The sequence below is a fragment of the Cyclopterus lumpus genome, chromosome 11, assembly GCF_009769545.1.
Source record: "Cyclopterus lumpus isolate fCycLum1 chromosome 11, fCycLum1.pri, whole genome shotgun sequence".
NCBI lineage: Eukaryota > Metazoa > Chordata > Actinopteri > Perciformes > Cyclopteridae > Cyclopterus > Cyclopterus lumpus.
Window position 1 is genome coordinate 1,174,709 of NC_046976.1, and position 21,935 is coordinate 1,196,643.

Sequence of the window (21,935 nt, forward strand, 5' to 3'; positions counted from 1 at the left end):
CCAGTATCTTTGAGACAAGTGATAATGTGTTTAAGAACGTAATTCCCAGTGCTTCTTAATGCAATTATATATTAAATCCATGTTCATAATCCCTTTGTTTCCAATACAGTCTTTATTATGGGTCTCTCTCTTGCGTATACCGGACAAATAAAAAAGACATGCTCTATCTTCTATGGGTGGGAGACAGGCTGGATGGCAATGATGTGGCTTGAGGACGACATGACGGAGAAGGAGTGAAGACCGGGTGCAGACAGTAGATCCCAGGCAGAGGAAGCAGACAGTAGATCCCAGGCAGAGGAAGCAGACAGTAGATCCCAGGCAGAGGAAGCAGACAGTAGATCCCAAGCACAGGACAGGAAGCAGACAGTAGATCACAGGCACATGAAGCAGACAGTAGATCTCAAGCACAGGAAGCAGACCGTAGATCACAGGCACAGGAAGCAGACAGTAGATCACAGGCACAGGAAGCAGACAGTAGATCCCAGGCACAGGAAGCAGACAGTAGATCACAGGCACATGAAGCAGACAGTAGATCCCAAGCACAGGAAGCAGACAGTAGATCACAGGCACATGAAGCAGACAGTAGATCACAGGCATATGAAGCAGACAGTAGATCACAGGCACAGGAAGCAGACAGTAGATCACAGGCACATGAAGCAGACAGTAGATCCCAGGCACAGGAAGCAGACAGTAGATCACAGGCACATGAATCAGACAGTAGATCCCATGCACAGGAAGCAGACAGTAGATCACAGGCACATGAAGCAGACAGTAGATCCCAGGCACTTGAAGCAGCCAGTAGATCCCAGGCACATGAAGCAGGCAGTAGATCCCAGGCACAGGAAGCAGACAGTAGATCACAGGCACATGAAGCAGACAGTAGATCCCAGGCACTTGAAGCAGCCAGTAGATCCCAGGCACATGAAGCAGGCAGTAGATCCCAGGCACAGGAAGCAGACAGTAGATCACATGCACATGAAGCAGACAGTAGATCCCAGGCACAGGAAGCAGACAGTAGATCACAGGCACATGAAGCAGGCAGTAGATCCCAGGCACAGGAAGCAGACAGTAGATCACAGGCACATGAAGCAGACAGTAGATCACAGGCACATGAATCAGGCAGTAGATCCCAGGCACAGGAAGCAGACAGTAGATCACAGGCACATGAAGCAGACAGTAGATCCCAGGCACATGAAGCAGACAGTAGATCACAGGCACATGAAGCAGACAGTAGATCACAGGCACATGAAGCAGACAGTAGATCCCAGGCACAGGAAGCAGACAGTAGATCCCAGGCACATGAAGCAGACAGTAGATCCCAGGCACAGGAAGCAGACAGTAGATCCCAGGCACAGGAAGCAGACGTTAGAAAACACAAGACACAGACTCGGGGTACATCCCAAGTCTCTAAATCTCATCCACAGTTCCCTCACTTACAGCTTTTCCTTGAGGAAACAATGCGAGGAGAGAGGAAAACAAAGAAATATGTTTTTAGAGAAACGAGACCTCCTTTCCTCTTAAGTGTCACATAAAGCGACACCGGTTTGATCAGCCATAAGTCGGCATTAACAGCTGGAGAGACTTTTAAGAAGTTTGTGTCTGCACACATGATCACTGTACTAATACTAATAAAGACAGTTATCATCACTGTACTAATACTAATAAAGACACAGTTATCATCACTGTACTAATACTAATAAAGACAGTAATCATCACTGTACTAATACTAATAAATACACAGTTATCATCACTGTACTAATACTAATAAAGACACAGTAATCATCACTGTACTAATACTAATAAAGACACAGTTATCATCACTGTACTAATACTAATAAAGACACAGTTATCATCACTGTACTAATACTAATAAAGACAGTTATCATCACTGTACTAATACTAATAAAGACACAGTTATCATCACTGTACTAATACTAATAAATACACAGTTATCATCACTGTACTAATACTAATAAAGACACAGTTATCATCACTGTACTAATACTAATAAAGACAGTTATCATCACTGTACTAATACTAATAAAGACACAGTAAGCATCACTGTACTAATACTAATAAAGACACAGTAATCATCACTGTACTAATACTAATAAAGACAGTTATCATCACTGTACTAATACTAATAAATATACAGTTATCATCACTGTACTAATACTAATAAATACACAGTTATCATCACTGTATTAATACTAATAAAGACAGTTATCATCACTGTACTAATACTAATAAATACACAGTTATCATCACTGTATTAATACTAATAAAGACAGTTATCACCACTGTACTAATACTAATAAAGACACAGTAATCATCACTGTACTAATACTAATAAAGACACAGTAATCATCACTGTACTAATACTAATAAAGACAGTTATCATCACTGTACTAATACTAATAAATTTACAGTTATCATCACTGTACTAATACTAATAAATACACAGTTATCATCACTGTATTAATACTAATAAAGACAGTTATCATCACTGTACTAATACTAATAAATACACAGTTATCATCACTGTATTAATACTAATAAAGACAGCTATCCTCACTGTACTAATAGTAATAAATACACAGTAATCATCACTGTACTAATACTAATAAAGACACAGTTATCATCACTGTACTAATACTAATAAAGACATAGTAATCATCACTGTACTAATACTAATAAAGACACAGTAATCATCACTGTACTAATACTAATAGCGTTTGTCTCATTTAGGAATGTCTATAATTCTGTTTCTGAATTCTGATTTGTCACAGGAACGGGAGAACAAAAGATAATAATTAAAGACTTGAAAATCAAAAGAAAAAAAGCCTGTTGTTTGTCAAGCGGGGCCCTCTCTAGCAATGTGGAGGACACATACCTTAATTATGGGTCATCTCCGTCTCGGGCCACTCTGAGCCCACACAGGCAGTTGAAGCCTGCTTTCAGGATCCCAAAGGTCATTTCTATGGAGACCTTAGTTTTGGAAAGGACCTCATATCTTGTTTGTGGCCCTGCATCAAGGTCAGACCATGGACTTAGGATGTACTTGCAGGCATAACCGCTACTTGCAGGCATGTCCCTGAGTAATACTCCACTGAACAGCACTAAAGATAAATAAGGAATATGGCCGTAATCAGTATCACAAAATATTGTTTAAAGAACACAACAAAAAATATATTTATTGTATCGTTGCCATAGTGCTTAGTGCAGTGCCACAGTCTCTGACCTGCTGAACTGGACTGACCCAGAGCGCCTTGCCTCAACAATTGTTATTAGTGCGACTGTGCTAGAGCGGGTCGTCCTTCAATCAGATAAATAGGACGGTTCGATCCCCGACTCCGATAGTCCATTTACCATCATAAGCTTTATGCAAAAGCTATTGGGGTTCCAAATATTTCATGATTGTAATGCTGTTATCTTGTGGAAGGTTCAATGGGCATTTAAATGGAATCCAGGGTTGGGAGATATATTTCAGTACGTGCTGACCTTTGACCTTAAATTACACAGGTTGCTGTATTTTCTGAAAACCCGTTGTGTCCATGCAGGCAACGTGCCAGTATGACCAAACAATGAGTATCCTTATTTATCCTTCAGATAGGGTAGGCTATTTAATTTATGCCCTAAGGGAAAGTATTGTTTTACAGTGAGCATACATGACAAAAGACACATGTGAGACTACCAACTACCATGTACACTGGATGAAAATAAGATGAATAGAAAATCAAAGTTCAAGCAAGATATTGATATTCATGTGCAAGTTCAATGTCAAATGTGCATTGCAAATTAGCATTGCAGGATTTACCTGAACAGTGAGGCTGTTGAATGACTTACAATTGACATAATCAGCTTATTCTCACCCAGACATGTGAAGATTGGAATGTGGGGGCAATCCATGGCACCAATCACCCTGGGGAACCCTCTGAAAAGAGTCAGTTGCATTTACATCAGTACCATGGGGCCACCCAGTGTCGCCTCACAGCAAGCACTCCTTGGACCCATGATGGCCCAAACTCACATCAGAAAAGGAACCCCCAACCCTCAAAGATAGTGCCTGGATCCGGGGTCTCATTGACGCAGCCCACGATGCCAAGAATACCGAAAGTCTGGCAGAAGCTCCACTTCAGTGGGGAGACGAGCATACCTGCAAGGTGGTGGGTCAGTGCAAGTGACACCCTGCCCGACAGGCGGTGGACTTGTAGACGCATATCATGTCCCTAACTGTATTTTGAAATTGAAGTTTGTGTAAAAACAATGTGCTATTAACTGCAACATGGGTGACAATGCTACGTTATGGTCCGACAAACTGTGTGTTCGGTGAAAGATCTTTAATAAGTTCAAATATATCTCTTCAGTCAAATCACAACTTCTCAATGTCTTCTGTCCCTAATAACTTTAGTCCCAACTATAGTAACGACGGGCTTGCAGATGCGGCGGCTGGTAGCTCCCATAGTCTTTGTTACATTTACTACATAAAACTACACTCATCAACATCGAAAAAGAAAGTAAAAAGTTCACTCCGTCCTCCCTCAAACATGTTGTGAAGTTTGCAGACGACACTGTTATCGGTTTAATTACAAACAACAATGAGACTTAATATAGAGAGGACCTTCAGAGTGGAGCTCAGAGAACAACCTACTGCTAACGTCAGTAAAAGCATTGTTTTATTGTTGATTTTAGAGAAAAGGAGAAGGCTCATCATAAACATCCTTATATGGTCTTCACAGATCTCCATCCTGGTGAAGAAAGCTCATAAACGTTTTTGAGAAAAAACATTATTGCGAAGACTTAAGAAGGCAAAAGTCTCGTGTAAAGTTCCTGCTAACTTTTACGGAGGAGCAATAGAAAGCATCCTGACTGCAGCATCACAAACTGGCGTGGGATGTGTATGGCCCAGGACAGCAGAGCTCTACAGCAGATGATCATCATTGGTACTCATCTACCAAACATCAGTGACAATGGTGATGAGAGGAGCCTGTGAAGAGCAGCTGGTTCTCCTTATTCATCCTCCTCATACTACATACGCTGTAGTTAGGCTATAAGTTATTTATTTAGGAACAGCCTATTTGGACTCGACGCCTGCTTCTGACAAGGTGAAATACTTACAGCCAGTCTAAGCCAGAAGAAGGCTTACGTTTAGGATGATGCAACCGTTGTAGCTATTTGGTCAGACTTAGAATGCAAAGTTGGCTCATCTTAGCTAGGACCAGGCCTAAGCCCAGTTGGTGGAAATGTCCCCCAGAGATATATTATGTCTGGCTTATCCTGAAAAGCATCCGCACATCTGTTGAGCTCTCGTCCGTTGGCCATTAACCTCTTCATGTTCAACTGAGAGATATAAATGATCCACTTATTAACAGTCATAAATCATCATCATCATCATCATCATCATCATCATCATCACTTTCTGACTACATCCAGCTCTTCCAATAGACAACACAATAGACTTGTTCTTAACCACATATAAATGCAACTCACGCCGGTTCAAGCACGCCAAAGCCTACATCTGTCCTAGCAGCTTGAAGGGCCTCTCTCTCCTCATCTGACTGGTTCTTCACTCCCCACATAGTCTGCTCAATAAATCAAAGAAACTCCATTTTCTTTATCACACAATCATTTGGTGCTGTTTTGTCACTTTTGGAGGATTCGTGACAGTAATAACAAGGAACTCAATTTGAAAGTTCTCAAGACATTTTTACAAGAGACTCAATCAGGTGAAAGAGACCAATGTTATTTATTGCATGCCTCTCAACAATCAGGAGGTGGCGCCATCCTGCTTAATATGTTTCAATGAGACATTGTTGAGTTATTCTCTTCAGATGAGGGTTCATGGATAATCCTGGTTTTCAAATTGGATAACGCTTTTTTTGTTGTTGTCATTTGTATAGCCTTAATAACAAAACTAAGGAAAAGATTATGTGTACGCAACTTTGTATTAAAGTAGAAGCATTTCAAAAATAACTAGCACACATGATCATTGGAGGAGATTATAATGACTTCAGCTACTTTTTTTTTTGACATTTCCATTACAAATTGACAATTACTGATCTTGTCGTATTAGACAAATATAACATGTTCTCTCACAAAGGCTTTAGTAATTACTCAAACAGGTGATATGAAAAACATGCATGCAGAAGGGTAAAAAACCCTGGTCCATTTATAAATGTAATCCTTTATTACAGGTAATAAAAAGTGACTGAGCAACACAAAACATTTATCTTTAAGTCAAACGTTATTAGAGTAGACAGATGACAATATTAATTATACAATATACTTTACAGTATTTTGTTGCAAACATAATTTACAGCTTTGAAACATGTCAGTATAAATGAGGCAATTACTGTCTGACAAGAGAGATGAGTAATTCCACATTCAGTTCTGTTGACATCTCTTTAGTAAATGTAACTGGTCTGACTTAGTAAATGGTCTGTACTTGTATAGATCTTTTCTATGGTCTTCTGACCACTCAAAGTGCTTTAACACTACAAGTCATCATTCGCCCATTCATACCTATTCATACACTGATGGGAGGGGCTAACAAGCAAGGTACCACTTGCCCATCTAAAAAGTCACAGAAGCAGTTTGGACACATGGCGCCTCCTCCTAACACCTGGACACATGGTGCCTCCTCCTAACACCTGGACACATGGTGCCTCCTCCTAACACCTGGACACACGGTGCCTCCTCCTAACACCTGGACACACGGTGCCTCCTCCTAACACCTGGACACACGGTGCCTCCTCCTAACACCTGGACACATGGTGCCTCCTCCTAACACCTGGACACACGGTGCCTCCTCCTAACACCTGGACACACGGTGCCTCCTCCTAACACCTGGACACATGGCGCCTCCTCCTAGCACCTGGACACATGGCGCCTCCTCCTAGCACCTGGACACATGGCGCCTTCTCCTTATACGTCCTAACACCTGGACACATGGCGCCTCCTCCTAACACCTGGACACATGGCGCCTCCTCCTAATACGTCCTAACACCTGGACACATGGCGCCTCCTCCTAACACCTGGACACACGGCGCCTCCTCCTAACACCTGGACACACGGTGCCTCCTCCTAACACCTGGACACACGGTGCCTCCTCCTAACACCTGGACACATGGCGCCTCCTCCTAACACCTGGACACACGGTGCCTTCTCCTAACACCTGGACACATGGTGCCTCCTCCTAGCACCTGGACACACGGTGCCTCCTCCTAACACCTGGACACATGGCGCCTCTTCCTAACACCTGGACACACGGTGCCTCCTCCTAGCACCTGGACACATGGTGCCTCCTCCTAGCACCTGGACACATGGCGCCTCCTCCTAACACCTGGACACACGGTGCCTCCTCCTAACACCTTTACACATGGCGCCTCCTCCTAGCACCTGGACACATGGCGCCTCCTCCTAATACGTCCTAACACCTGGACACATGGCGCCTCCTCCTAACACCTGGACACACGGTGCCTCCTCCTAGCACCTGGACACATGGTGCCTCCTCCTAGCACCTGGACACATGGCGCCTCCTCCTAACACCTGGACATATGGCGCCTCCTCCTAACACCTGGACACACGGTGCCTCCTCCTAACACCTGGACACACGGTGCCTCCTCCTAGCACCTGGACACACGGCGCCTCCTCCTAACACCTGGACACACGGCGCCTCCTCCTAATACGTCCTAACACCTGGACACACGGCGCCTCCTCCTAACACCTGGACACACGGCGCCTCCTCCTAATACGTCCTAACACCTGGACACATGGCGCCTCCTCCTAACACCTGGACACACGGTGCCTCCTCCTAACACCTGGACACATGGTGCCTCCTCCTAACACCTGGACACATGGTGCCTCCTCCTAACACCTGGACACACGGCGCCTCCTCCTAACACCTGGACACACGGCTCCTCCTCCTAATACGTCCTAACACCTGGACACATGGCGCCTCCTCCTAACACCTGGACACATGGCGCCTCCTTCTAACACCTGGACACACGGTGCCTCCTCCTAACACCTGGACACATGGCGCCTCCTCCTAGCACCTGGACACATGGCGCCTCCTTCTAACACCTGGACACACGGCTCCTCCTCCTAATACGTCCTAACACCTGGACACATGGCGCCTCCTCCTAACACCTGGACACATGGCGCCTCCTTCTAACACCTGGACACACGGTGCCTCCTCCTATATATATACTATATAAAGTTACTTATATTTTTAACAAACAGACGTTTATGCCTTAACATTAAAAATGGCAACTGTTCTAAAAATGTTATTTAAATATTTAAAATGTTTAATTTTAATTATCACCACGAGTACGACAGACAACAGAGGAGTACAAAGACCTGCAAAGTCATATTTCTGAACACTTGTTCAGCACCTTGGCACGTGTAAGTTAGTAGCTCTTATTTGATTTTAGTCGTAGTATAGTATATACAGTATGCTTATCTTATTAAGAAAAACTTTTATTTTATTGTCAAATAAATCAGCTATCTGAACATATTTTTCTATGTTTAGTGTCTTAACTAATATTTATGTGATGAGTAACATTTACAAACAGAGCTAGATACAGGTACATTTTATTAGCCTTTATTTAACCAGGTCGGTTACAAATAATAACAGCTGTGTGTGCAACTCAAGTCATCCTGTGGAGTGTGGTTTCACTACATTCATTTACAACATAAAGTAAGCATTCTCCCAGTGCTTTTCTTTTGACAATCAACCCTGCTAAATAGCATACAGTACAACATGCTCCTGCTACACCCTTTTTGCAATTAAATTGAATCATAGTAAAGTGATAAAAAAGATTACACATACAAACATATCTACTCTACACAAGCTAAATTAAACCCTGTTTTTCAAAGTAAACCTTTATGTGATGCAGATTTGCATTTACGTATGAATCATAGAATCAGTAACGTAGAGGAGATATCATTCATTTGTGGACCAGCCTCTAATCCCTGCCCATTCTTATCCTGAGTGAATAAAACCCTTGACATGAAAGATAACAACACCATTCATATAATCAAGCAGCAACGTAGCACAGACCATCAGAGCAATATTGGACGAACATTTACGGTCTTGTATTCACCATGGTACAACTGAGATGGCTGTGGACTGTGTGTTTAGTGACCATGGCTAGTTCAGGTAAGGAATACTCATGCATTGCTAACTGGTTGGAAGAATGAAATGGTTGATATTTGTGTCATTTACAAGTTCTCAAAGAAAGTTAGATGTCCTGCTCAATTACCTTTTAGTACATTTAAATAAGAATACTTCATTGAACATGCTCAAGAGACTAAAGCTTTTAAATGCCAAAATATTAAAATAGGTAATATAGACATGCAGGTATAAATCAAGTGTCAGTGGCCTGTTAATGGCCCCATTTTAATCTGTACAGTTTTTGGCAATCTCAACACAAAGTCCATATAGTGGCTTTCAATCATATCACACAATCTTTCTCAGAGTTTTCCAGTTGCCATGGACTTGTAAATGTTAAAAATGACATTCTTTTGAGCACTTTAAGAACTTGTCCATTTTGTCCTAAATGCTTTGCAGTGACACGTTTGACGTTGATTGGAAACTGTTAATGTTAGTGATATTCTGTTACATGTTTTTTTTCTCAAATCAATAATAATTCCAATTTGTTTCTTCATCTCTAAAGGTTGTACATACATAATCAGTACTTTTTGTTTCCGTGTTAGTGATATTCTCTTACATGTTTTTTTTCTCAAATCAACAAAAAAGACGTCACACTGAAACCTGCAGGGCTTCTGTCTCTTCAGTCTCTTCCCCTGCATGACTTTCTCAGTGTAGAGCGGCTTAACTCTTCTCCAAAGAAAGTCTTCGCGGTGCCAATTAAAATCACCAACAGAGTTTTTACAACTGCACTGCTCAACCAATCAACTAAAGGATACCAGACCATGTATAAAGACGTCAATGAGCTGGTAAGATAAATACCTTGTATCACCTGGGCGGGCTACACTGTCCTACCATTGAGGACAGTGAATTCCATTTTTGTCTCAAGTCTATACTCAAAATTGACTTCTTTAATTCCAAATATTGAGAATTTCTACAATACATTTTTAAATCTTGGTAGTGTGTGTGTGGGGAGGGAATGGGACATGTGGTAAACAAAACTTACAGAAACTACTGTATGACTGAACGCTTATATAATGTAAAAGTATAACATATAGTCTAGAGTGGGAATTTCTCCGGCTCTAAATACAGCGACCACATCCTATCCTAATGAATATAATTTCACTTGTGTTTGCACAGGGCTACATGTTAGGGGGCAATTGTAACTTTAAAGCCACTCCTTCTGAGCGAAGCTATATTGACTTACAAAAGGTTTACATTCTAACCTCAAAGGGAAGATCTATTAGGTGTTCTTACAAAGTGAGGGTTTGTTTGCTTGGGGAACCAAGAGCATATAGCCATTTGGCCTTACATTTATATGGTTTAGGTCATCATAATACTGTTGCTCAGCTATGTGTGTGTGTAGACATCGATATATCGATGTCTACACATGTGTGTCTCTCTATCTCTCTGACTGCTTTAAGCTCATATGTATCATTTATATCATATGGCTCGACTATGTTGTAATTCTATTATGTTGTTCATTCCGTATACATCAGAATCAGAATCAGCTTTTGGGCCATGTATGCGTATACCTACAAGGAATTTGACTGCGGATTTTCTGTCGCTCTCAACGTAAATACACGTAAATAGACAAAAAAACAAAAATAACCTCCCAAAAACAAGGACAACAAAGTAGAACAGATGGAAGCATAACATTGTTTTGCTACTACGTACAAATATAAATATAAATGTATACACAAAAGTATATATATGAACATAAAAAACACAACACCAACAGTGAAATGGAGGTAGTAATGCTGTATGACTCATTAAGTGTTCATATGACATGTATTGCACTTCTGGCCATCCTGGTAAGGATCCCTCTATTTCAGAGGTTAAATGTGTGTTTTGGGGGAATTTTTCGTGTTCAATGTGAGGGTGTCATATATATTGTAAAGCTCTTTCAGGCAAAGTTGTGATTTTTGTCCTACAACATCACTTACAGATTATAGTAGTGAATGCACCAATAGAAATACTGTTGCTATACACAGTAAAGGGAAAACTAGCTTGCTCCCCATTGGCTAGGTTTGCTTTGTGATTTGAGTTTTACAAAGTCCGGATGCAGTCCAGCTGCAAGGTATGGCGAAGAGTAATGACATGTGTGCTCAACATTACAATATAGTACATAGCGTCCATTGTCACTGCACTGTACCATTACCTCTTTATTTAAGTTAAGGATGAGTTGTTGATTTGTCCATGTTTTTTTCTTCTTCTTTTGCAGTTGGAAAGCGTCTATAACTGCACCAACATAATGATATGTCCAACAAATGACTTCTATAGAGGTGTTATCGCAATGACGTTCAGGTATCATTACTATTATTAATCTCTGAATCATAAAGGTACAACATTTGAGTGTATATAGTATGTCAGATGATAGTGGCAGCACAGACTCCACTTCCTGGTCAAAGCACAAGAGGAACAACAGCAGGTTGGAGGCTGGTATTTAGTATTTCAGCATTTTAAAAAAAAAGAGACTATAATTGCATTTATATATATATATATATATATATATATATATATATATATATATATATATATATATATATATATATATACATAAGTAGATGTACATATTTGCCAAAAGAACATTACAAATGAGGAATATAGATGTATATAACTTATTTTTCTTGTAAACATATTTCTCTTACAGCTCTGGATCAGTGATCGCAAATGCAACTGTTGTCTTCGATACCAACTATATCAATAGCATTATTGTCCAAATGTTTTTCATAAGGAATGTCTTTAACCTCAAAAACCAAACTCTCAAAATAAACACAGACTATACCGGTAAGATCTAATTTTGTACGTATAATTCCAATTTGTTTCTTCATCTTGAAAAGCAGCGTTCTACATGTCAGTATCTTTTTTTCTTTTCTTTAGATGGCAAAGTAAAAGAATACTCTACAATACCAACTACCACACCTTCAACTATAACTACAACTACCACACCTACAACTACAACTACCACACCTACACCTACAACTACAACTACCACACCTACAACTACAACTACCACACCTACAACTACAACTACAACTACCACACCTACAACTACCACTACAAAGAGAGTCTTCATCGTGCCAATGAATATCACCAACAACGTTTTCACACATGCACTGCTCAACCAATCATCTGAAGAATACCAGACCATGTATAAAGACGTCAATGACCTGGTAAGATGAACACTAGATAATGATATTTTAGCTACTATGTACAAATATAAATGTATTTACAAAAGCATATATCGATTGGCCGAAGAGCAACACCTCCTATCTCAAAAATGCATCTTTTTGAGAAAACTAGTTTTCTTGCAGAATGCTATTCGTTTAAGGATACCTAATACATAATACTATCCATCCATCCATTATCACCCGCTTATCCGGGGTCGGGTCGCGGTGGCAGCAGGTTCAGCAGGCCGACCCAGGCTTCCCTCTCACCCGCAACACTTTCCAGCTCATTCTGGGGGATCCCGAGGCGTTCCAAGGCCAGCCGGGAGATATAATCCCTCCAGCGTGTCCTCGGTCTTCCCCGGGGCCTCCTACCAGTTGGACGTGCCCGGAAAACCTCTAATGGGAGGCGTCCAGGAGGCATCCTGACTAGATGCCGAACCACCTCAGCTGACTCCTTTCGACACGAAGGAGCAGCGACTCGACTCCAAGCTCCCCCCTGATGTCCGAGCTTCTTACCCTATCTCTAAGGCTGAGCCCGGCCACCCTACGGAGGAAGCTCATTTCGGCCGCTTGTATCCGAGATCTCGTTCTTTCGGTCACAACCCAGAGTTCGTGACCATAGGTGAGGGTTGGAACGTAGACCGACCAGTAAATGGAGAGCTTTGCCTTCCGGCTCAGCTCCCTCTTCACCAAGACGGACCGGTACAGCGCCTGTTTTACTGCTGCAGCCGCACCGATCCGCCTGTCCATCTCCCGCTCCACCTTACCCTCACTCGTGAACAAGACCCCGAGATACTTGAACTCCTTCGCTTGGGGTAGGCAGTTTGCCCCCACCTGGAGGGAGCAATCCGCCGGTTTCCGGCAGAGCACCATGGCCTCAGATTTGGAGGTGCTAACTCTCATCCCTGCCGCTTCACACTCGGCTCCAAAACGCCCCAGTGAATGCTGGAGGTCACGGTCCGAGGAGGCAAACAGGACCACATCATCCGCGAACAGCAGAGAGGCGATCCCGAGACTCCCGAACCGGATCCTCTCCCGCCCCCTGGCTGCGCCTAGATATCCTGTCCATGAAGGTCACGAACAGGACCGGTGATAAAGGGCAGCCCTGGCGGAGGCCAACACCCACCGGGAACGTGTCTGACTTACTACCGAGGAGACGAACACAGCTCCTACTGCAGGCGTACAGAGACCGGATGGCCCGTGCCAACGGGTCCGGCACCACATACTCCCGCAGCACCCCCCACAAAAAACCCAGAGGGACCCGGTCGAAAGCCTTCTCCACGTTTACAAAGCACATGTAAACTGGTTGGGCAAACTCCCAGGACCCCTACAGTAATACAGTAATCTTGCGAGGGTAAAGAGCTGGTCCACTATTCCACGACCGGGACGGAATCCGCACTCGTCTTGAATCCGAGGTTCGACAAGCGGTCGGAGCCTCCTCTCCAGCACCCTGGCATAAGCTTTTCCCGGGAGGCTGAGCAGTGTGATACCACGATAGTTCGAGCACACTCTCCGGTCCCCCTTCTTGAAGATGGGAACCACCACCCCGGTCTGCCAGTCCATGGGCACTGTTCCCGACCCCCATGCGACACTGAAAAGGCGTGTCAACCAAGACAGCCCAACAATGTCCAGCGCTTTCAGCATCTCAGGGCGGATCTCATCCACCCCTGGCGCCTTGCCACCAAGGAGCTTTTTGACTACCTTAGCGACCTCTGCCAGGGATATGGGTGAAACCACCCCAAAGTCTTCCGGCGCTTCTCCCTCTCTGGGGGACATTTTGGCCGGGTTTAGGAGTTCCTCAAATTGCTCTTTCCACCGCCCGACGATGTCCCCAGTCCGGGTCAGCAATTCCCCCCCCCTGCTGAGAACAGCCTGGGGTAGACCCTGCTTTCCCTTCCTGAGCCGTCGGATGGTTTGCCAGAACTTCCTTGAGGCCAACCGAAAGTCCTTCTCCATGGCCTCCCCGAACTCCTCCCATGCCCAAGTTTTAGCCTCCGCGACCATCGCAGCTGCAGCCCTTCTGGCCCGCCGGTACCCGTCAGCTGCTTCAGGAGACCCCTGGGCCAGCCAGGCCCGAAAGGCCTCCTTCTTCAGTTTGACGGCTTCCCTCACCCCCGGTGTCCACCACCGGGTTCTCGGGTTACCGCCACGACAGGCACCGATGACCTTCTGGCCAAAGCCCCGAGCAGCCGCGTCCACAATAGAGGCTTTGAACAAGGTCCACTCGGATTCCATGTCTCGAACCTCACATCGGGATTTGTGAGAAGTTCTTCCGGAGGTGGGAGTTGAAGACCTCCCGGACAGGATCCTCTGCCAGACGTTCCCAGTTCACCCTCACTACACGTTTGGGCTTGCCAGGTCTTTCTAGCCGACTCCCCCGCCATCAGATCCAACTCACCACCAGGTGGTGATCAGTTGACAGCTCTGCTCCTCTCTTCACCCGAGTGTCCAAGACATACGGCCGCAGATCAGATGATACGATTACAAAGTTGATCATTGATCTCCGGCCTAAGGTGTTCTGGTACCAGGTACACTTATGAGCCACCTTATGTTCGAAAATGGTGTTCATTAAGGACAAACTGTGGCTAGCACAGAAGTCCAACAACAAAACACCATTCGGGTTCAGATCGGGCAAGCCGTTCCTCCCAATCACGCCCCGCCAGGTTTCTCTGTCATTGCCCACGTGAGCGTTGAAGTCTCCCAGGAGAACTATGGAGTCGGCATGCGGTGCCCTTTCCAGGACCCCTCCCACCGACTCCAAGAAGGCCGGATACTCCGAAATGCTGTTCGGTGCATAAGCACAAACAACAGTCAGAGCCTTACTCCCCGCAACCCGTAGGCGCAGGGAGGCAACCCTCTCGTTCCCCGGGGAAAACTCCAACACAGCGGCGCTCAGCCGGGGGCTCGTGAGTATCCCCACTCCCGCCCGGCGCCTCTCACCCTGGGCAACTCCAGAAAAGGACAAAGTCCAACCCTTCTCCAGGAGCTTGGTTCCAGAGCCCATGCTGTGCGTGGAGGTGAGCCCAACTATATCTAGCTGGTACCGCTCCACCTCCTGCACCAGCTCCGGCTCTTTCCCCGCTAGTGAGGTGACGTTCCACGTCCCTAGAGCTAGTCTATGCTGCCGGCGATCGGCCCGCCCAGCTCTCCCGCCTGGCCCGCCGCCCGGTCTACATAGCACCCGACCCCGATAATTCTCCCTGCGTGTGGTGGGTCCACAGGGTGACTGCTGCTCTATGGTGTTTTTTCAGGGCTGAGCCCGACCCGGTCCCATGGGCGAAAGCCCGGCCACCAGACGCTCGCCGACAAGCTCCCCTCCTGGGTCTGGCTCCGGGAGGGTGCCCCGGTTTCCCTTGTCCGGGCAAGGTAGCTTCAGTCCGTGGGCTGCTATTCATCAGGGTTTATTGAACATAATACTAAATAGAAGAAAAAAGAAAAAAAGAAAAAAAAGGAAAATACACAAAGTGCAGATAAGAGGTTTCCCCAGTGGCGGCTGGTGGAATCTTTTTTGGTTGGGCCATCCAATTAATTTCAGCAAACATCCCAGTGTGATTCAATGCAAACAAGTATCAAACACGCATTTCTACTTTGTAGTTAAATACTTAACATTTATTCCGAAACTGATTAATAAGGACATATTAGTCATACAATTCAGTACAATTCAGTATATTATGATACATATCATAAATATATTATATATATATTATAATAACATATAAATATTGTATAGTATAAATCACATATATATATATATATATATATATATATATATATATATATATAAAATCTGATAGAACATGCTTATATATTAAGATGGCCCTATGAACCTTGTAGGGTTAAAGTGAGCCTGTTTTGATCCACCTCCTCTTTGTGTTTCTTCACCTCAACCTGTGTCCGTGGTCCAGCTGGTAGTGACGTTCACTTTGCTCAATATGGCTGCTTGAGGAGTTATCATGTGTGTCCCGGTGTTCTCATGTTTTATTAATTCTTCCAACAAGTGCTTTGTGTCCTTTACTCCCGTAACTGTCTATGCTGGATCGGTCCCCGTTGATTTGACCGGGTCGGGTAGAGAACGCTGGCCGTCATGTCGTAAATAAAAAAGAAGAAAGAAAAGCGCCTGACGAGAACACGCAGCTTTTGGGCCAGACGACTTTGGCCCAAAATTTAACTTATTTTAGGACGCTGATTGGCTAAATTGTATATCAATCATTCATATCTTTGATCAGTAATAGGCTAAACTGCTTCTTAGACCCGCCTCTTCTGGGCCAAAACGATTTGGCCCCAGCTCAGCTGAGACATGCAGACAGACGGAGAGGACGTGCAGGAAAAGCATATATTTTGCGCAGATATTACTGGGTATATTCCATATCTCCAAAACACAAATATTGACAATTTGTATAATTTATAAATATAATTAATATAATTTTTTTTTTTATACTTTATTTTTTAAATATTTTGTGGCTCAAGGTGGGTGGGGCCAGGTCCCGTGACCCTCTATTGTCCAGCCGCCACTGGGTTTTCCCGCACTTTTCAGGGATCATTTTGCAGATAGGAGGTTTTACAGTTATAAAACACAACACCGACAGTGAAATGGAGGTAATAGTGCAACGTGGAGGTAGTAGTGCTGTATGACGGATTAAGTGTTCACAGGTTTTTTGTGATTTGAGTTTTACAAAGTCCGGATGCAGTCCAGCTGCAAGGTATAGCGAGCAGTAATGACATGTGTGCTCAACATTACAATATAGTACATAGCGTCCATTGTCACTGCACTGTACCATTACCTCTTTATTTAAGTTAAGGATGAGTTGTTGATTTGTCCATGTTTTTTTCTTCTTCTTTTGCAGTTGGAAAGCATCTATAACTGCACCAACAAAATGACATGTCCAACAAATGACTTCTATGGAGGTGTTATCGCAATGACGTTCAGGTATCATTACTATTATTAATCTCTGAATCATAAAGGTACAACATTTGAGTGTATATAGTATGTCAGATGATAGTGGCAGCACAGACTCCACTTCCTGGTCAAAGCACAAGAGGAACAACAGCAGGTTGGAGGCTGGTATTTAGTATTTCAGCATTTAAAAAAAAAGAGACTATAATTGCATATATATATATATATATATATATATATATATATATATATATATACATAAGTAGATGTACATATTTGCCAAAAGAACATCACAAATGAGGAATATAGATGTATATAACTTATTTTTCTTGTAAACATATTTCTCTTACAGCTCTGGATCAGTGATCGCAAATGCAACTGTTGTCTTCGATACCAACTATATCAATAGCATTATTGTCCAAAACCTTTTCATAAGGAATGTCTATAACCTCAAAAACCAAACTCTCAAAATAAACATAGACTATACCGGTAAGATCTAATTTTGTACGTATAATTCCAATTTGTTTCTTCATCTCGATAAGCAGCGTTCTACATATCAGTAACTTTTTTTCTTTCTTTAGTTGGCAAAGTAAAAGAAGACTTTACAATACCAACTACCACACCTACAACTACAACTACCACACCTACAACTACAACTGTTGTCTTCGATACCAACTATATCAATAGCATTATTGTTCAAGACCTTTCTCTCATGAATGTTCAAAACCTCAAACCCCAAACTCTCCAATTAAACCTCGATGATATCGGTAAGATTGAATTTTGTACGTATAATTCCAATTTGTTTCTTCATCTCTAAAGGTTGTACATACATAATCAGTACTTTTTGTTTCCGTGTTAGTGATATTCTCTTACATGTTTTTTTTCTCAAATCAACAAAAAAGACGTCACACTGAAACCTGCAGGGCTTCTGTCTCTTCAGTCTCTTCCCCTGCATGACTTTCTCAGTGTAGAGCGGCTTAACTCTTCTCCAAAGAAAGTCTTCGCGGTGCCAATTAAAATCACCAACAGAGTTTTTACAACTGCACTGCTCAAACAATCAACTAAAGGATACCAGACCATGTATAAAGACGTCAATGAGCTGGTAAGATAAATACCTTGTATCACCTGGGCGGGCTACACTGTCCTACCATTGAGGACAGTGAATTCCATTTTTGTCTCAAGTCTATACTCAAAATTGACTTCTTTAATTCCAAATATTGAGAATTTCTACAATACATTTTTAAATCTTGGTAGTGTGTGTGTGGGGAGGGAATGGGACATGTGGTAAACAAAACTTACAGAAACTACTGTATGACTGAACGCTTATATAATGTAAAAGTATAACATATAGTCTAGAGTGGGAATTTCTCCGGCTCTAAATACAGCGACCACATCCTATCCTAATGAATATAATTTCACTTGTGTTTGCACAGGGCTACATGTTAGGGGGCAATTGTAACTTTAAAGCCACTCCTTCTGAGCGAAGCTATATTGACTTACAAAAGGTTTACATTCTAACCTCAAAGGGAAGATCTATTAGGTGTTCTTACAAAGTGAGGGTTTGTTTGCTTGGGGAACCAAGAGCATATAGCCATTTGGCCTTACATTTATATGGTTTAGGTCATCATAATACTGTTGCTCAGCTATGTGTGTGTGTAGACATCGATATATCGATGTCTACACATGTGTGTCTCTCTATCTCTCTGACTGCTTTAAGCTCATATGTATCATTTATATCATATGGCTCGACTATGTTGTAATTCTATTATGTTGTTCATTCCGTATACATCAGAATCAGAATCAGCTTTTGGGCCATGTATGCGTATACCTACAAGGAATTTGACTGCGGATTTTCTGTCGCTCTCAACGTAAATACACGTAAATAGACAAAAAAACAAAAATAACCTCCCAAAAACAAGGACAACAAAGTAGAACAGATGGAAGCATAACATTGTTTTGCTACTACGTACAAATATAAATATAAATGTATATACAAAAGTATATATATGAACATAAAAAACACAACACCAACAGTGAAATGGAGGTAGTAATGCTGTATGACTCATTAAGTGTTCATATGACATGTATTGCACTTCTGGCCATCCTGGTAAGGATCCCTCTATTTCAGAGGTTAAATGTGTGTTTTGGGGGAATTTTTCGTGTTCAATGTGAGGGTGTCATATATATTGTAAAGCTCTTTCAGGCAAAGTTGTGATTTTTGTCCTACAACATCACTTACAGATTATAGTAGTGAATGCACCAATAGAAATACTGTTGCTATACACAGTAAAGGGAAAACTAGCTTGCTCCCCATTGGCTAGGTTTGCTTTGTGATTTGAGTTTTACAAAGTCCGGATGCAGTCCAGCTGCAAGGTATGGCGAAGAGTAATGACATGTGTGCTCAACATTACAATATAGTACATAGCGTCCATTGTCACTGCACTGTACCATTACCTCTTTATTTAAGTTAAGGATGAGTTGTTGATTTGTCCATGTTTTTTTCTTCTTCTTTTGCAGTTGGAAAGCGTCTATAACTGCACCAACATAATGATATGTCCAACAAAAGACTTCTATAGAGGTGTTATCGCAATGACGTTCAGGTATCATTAATATTATTAATCTCTGAATCATAAAGGTACAACATTTGAGTGTATATAGTATGTCAGATGATAGTGGCAGCACAGACTCCACTTCCTGGTCAAAGCACAAGAGGAACAACAGCAGGTTGGAGGCTGGTATTTAGTATTTCAGCATTTAAAAAAAAAGAGACTATAATTGCATATATATATATATATATATATATATATATATATATATATATATATATATATATATATATACATAAGTAGATGTACATATTTGCCAAAAGAACATCACAAATGAGGAATATAGATGTATATAACTTATTTTTCTTGTAAACATATTTCTCTTACAGCTCTGGATCAGTGATCGCAAATGCAACTGTTGTCTTCGATACCAACTTTATCAATAGCATTATTGTCCAAAACCTTTTCATAAGGAATGTCTATAACCTCAAAAACCAAACTCTCAAAATAAACACAGACTATACCGGTAAGATCTAATTTTGTACGTATAATTCCAATTTGTTTCTTCATCTCGATAAGCAGCGTTCTACATATCAGTAACTTTTCTTTTCTTTAGATGGCAAAGTAAAAGAAGACTTTACAATACCAACTACCACACCTACACCTACAACTACAACTACCACACCTACAACTACAACTACCACACCTACACCTACAACTACAACTACCACACCTACAACTACAACTACCACACCTACACCTACAACTACCACACCTACACCTACACCTACAACTACAACTACAACTACCACACCTACAACTACAACTACCACACCTACACCTACAACTACAACTACCACACCTACAACTACAACTACCACACCTACACCTACAACTACCACACCTACACCTACACCTACACCTACAACTACAACTACCACACCTACAACTACAACTACCACACCTACACCTACAACTACCACACCTACACCTACAACTACCACACCTACAACTACAACTACAACTACCACACCTACAACTACAGCTACAACTACAACTACAACTACCACACCTACACCTACAACTACCACACCTACACCTACACCTACAACTACAACTACCACACCTACAACTACAACTACCACACCTATACCTACAACTACCACACCTACACCTACAACTACCACACCTACAACTACAACTACAACTACCACACCTACAACTACAGCTACAACTACAACTACAACTACCACACCTACAACTACAGCTACAACTACCACACCTACAACTACCACACCTACAACTACAACTACCACTACCACACCTACAACTACAACTACCACTACCACACTTACACCTACAACTACCACACCTACACCTACAATTACAACACATACAACCACCACACTTACACCTACACTTACAACTACCACACCTGCAACTACATATAACACACCTACCACAACTACACCTACAACTACATCTACCACAATTATCACTATAACTGCCACATCTACACCAACCACACCTACAACTACATCTACCACACCTACACCTACAACTACATCTACAACTACTACACTTACAACTATAACTGCCACACCTACAACTACCACACATACAACAACCACAACATCTACAACTACCAAAACTACTAGAACCATAATGCCTACAACTACAATTAAATCTACAACAACCAAATCCACCACTCCAACAACACCTACACCTTTGACAACAAAAACCACAACGTCTACAACTTCCACACCTTCAACAACAACAACATCTACATCTACCACACAGATAATTAGAACTACCACAACTACAAGAACCATAATGCCTACAACTATCGTTACACCTACAACTACCACAACACATACAATTACCACAACTATTAAAACCAAAATGCCTTATAATACCATTACACCCACAACTACTTCAACAACAACAAAAACTACCACAAGAACTACAACTACCACTGCACCCACAACTCCGGCACTCACATCCGGCACTACAACCCGAGATTCTACAACAACATCTTCAGCCACCAAGACAACTCATGCAAACCATAGTGACCCAACAGTAAACAACACAACAACTCTGAATGACAAACATACATATTCTCACAGTGTTTCAACTGGAAAGTCAATTGATCCCCACACATCAGGCATCAG

General features: G+C 42.4%; 1 protein-coding gene across 1 annotated transcript; it reads left to right on the top strand.

Moving 5' to 3' along the window:
• The first annotated feature begins 381 nt into the window (after positions 1–381).
• Positions 382–21,215, top strand: LOC117739119 (histidine-rich glycoprotein-like). The gene is made up of 2 exons (XM_034545413.1): positions 382–1,364; positions 20,993–21,215. Exons 1-2 carry the CDS (start codon positions 382–384, stop codon positions 21,213–21,215), a joined length of 1,206 nt encoding a protein of 401 aa, XP_034401304.1.
• The last annotated feature ends 720 nt before the right edge of the window (positions 21,216–21,935 follow it).

What these genes read in the sequence shown, in the direction of transcription:
- LOC117739119 (XM_034545413.1), top strand. Translation starts at nt 382, where the DNA reads ATGAAGCAGACAGTAGATCTCAAGCACAGGAAGCAGACCGTAGATCAC. An exon ending in CCCAGGCACAGGAAGCAGAC is followed by an intron (nt 1,365 to 20,992) that starts GTTAGAAAACAC and finishes CTACAACTACAG; the next exon opens with CTACAACTACAACTACAACT.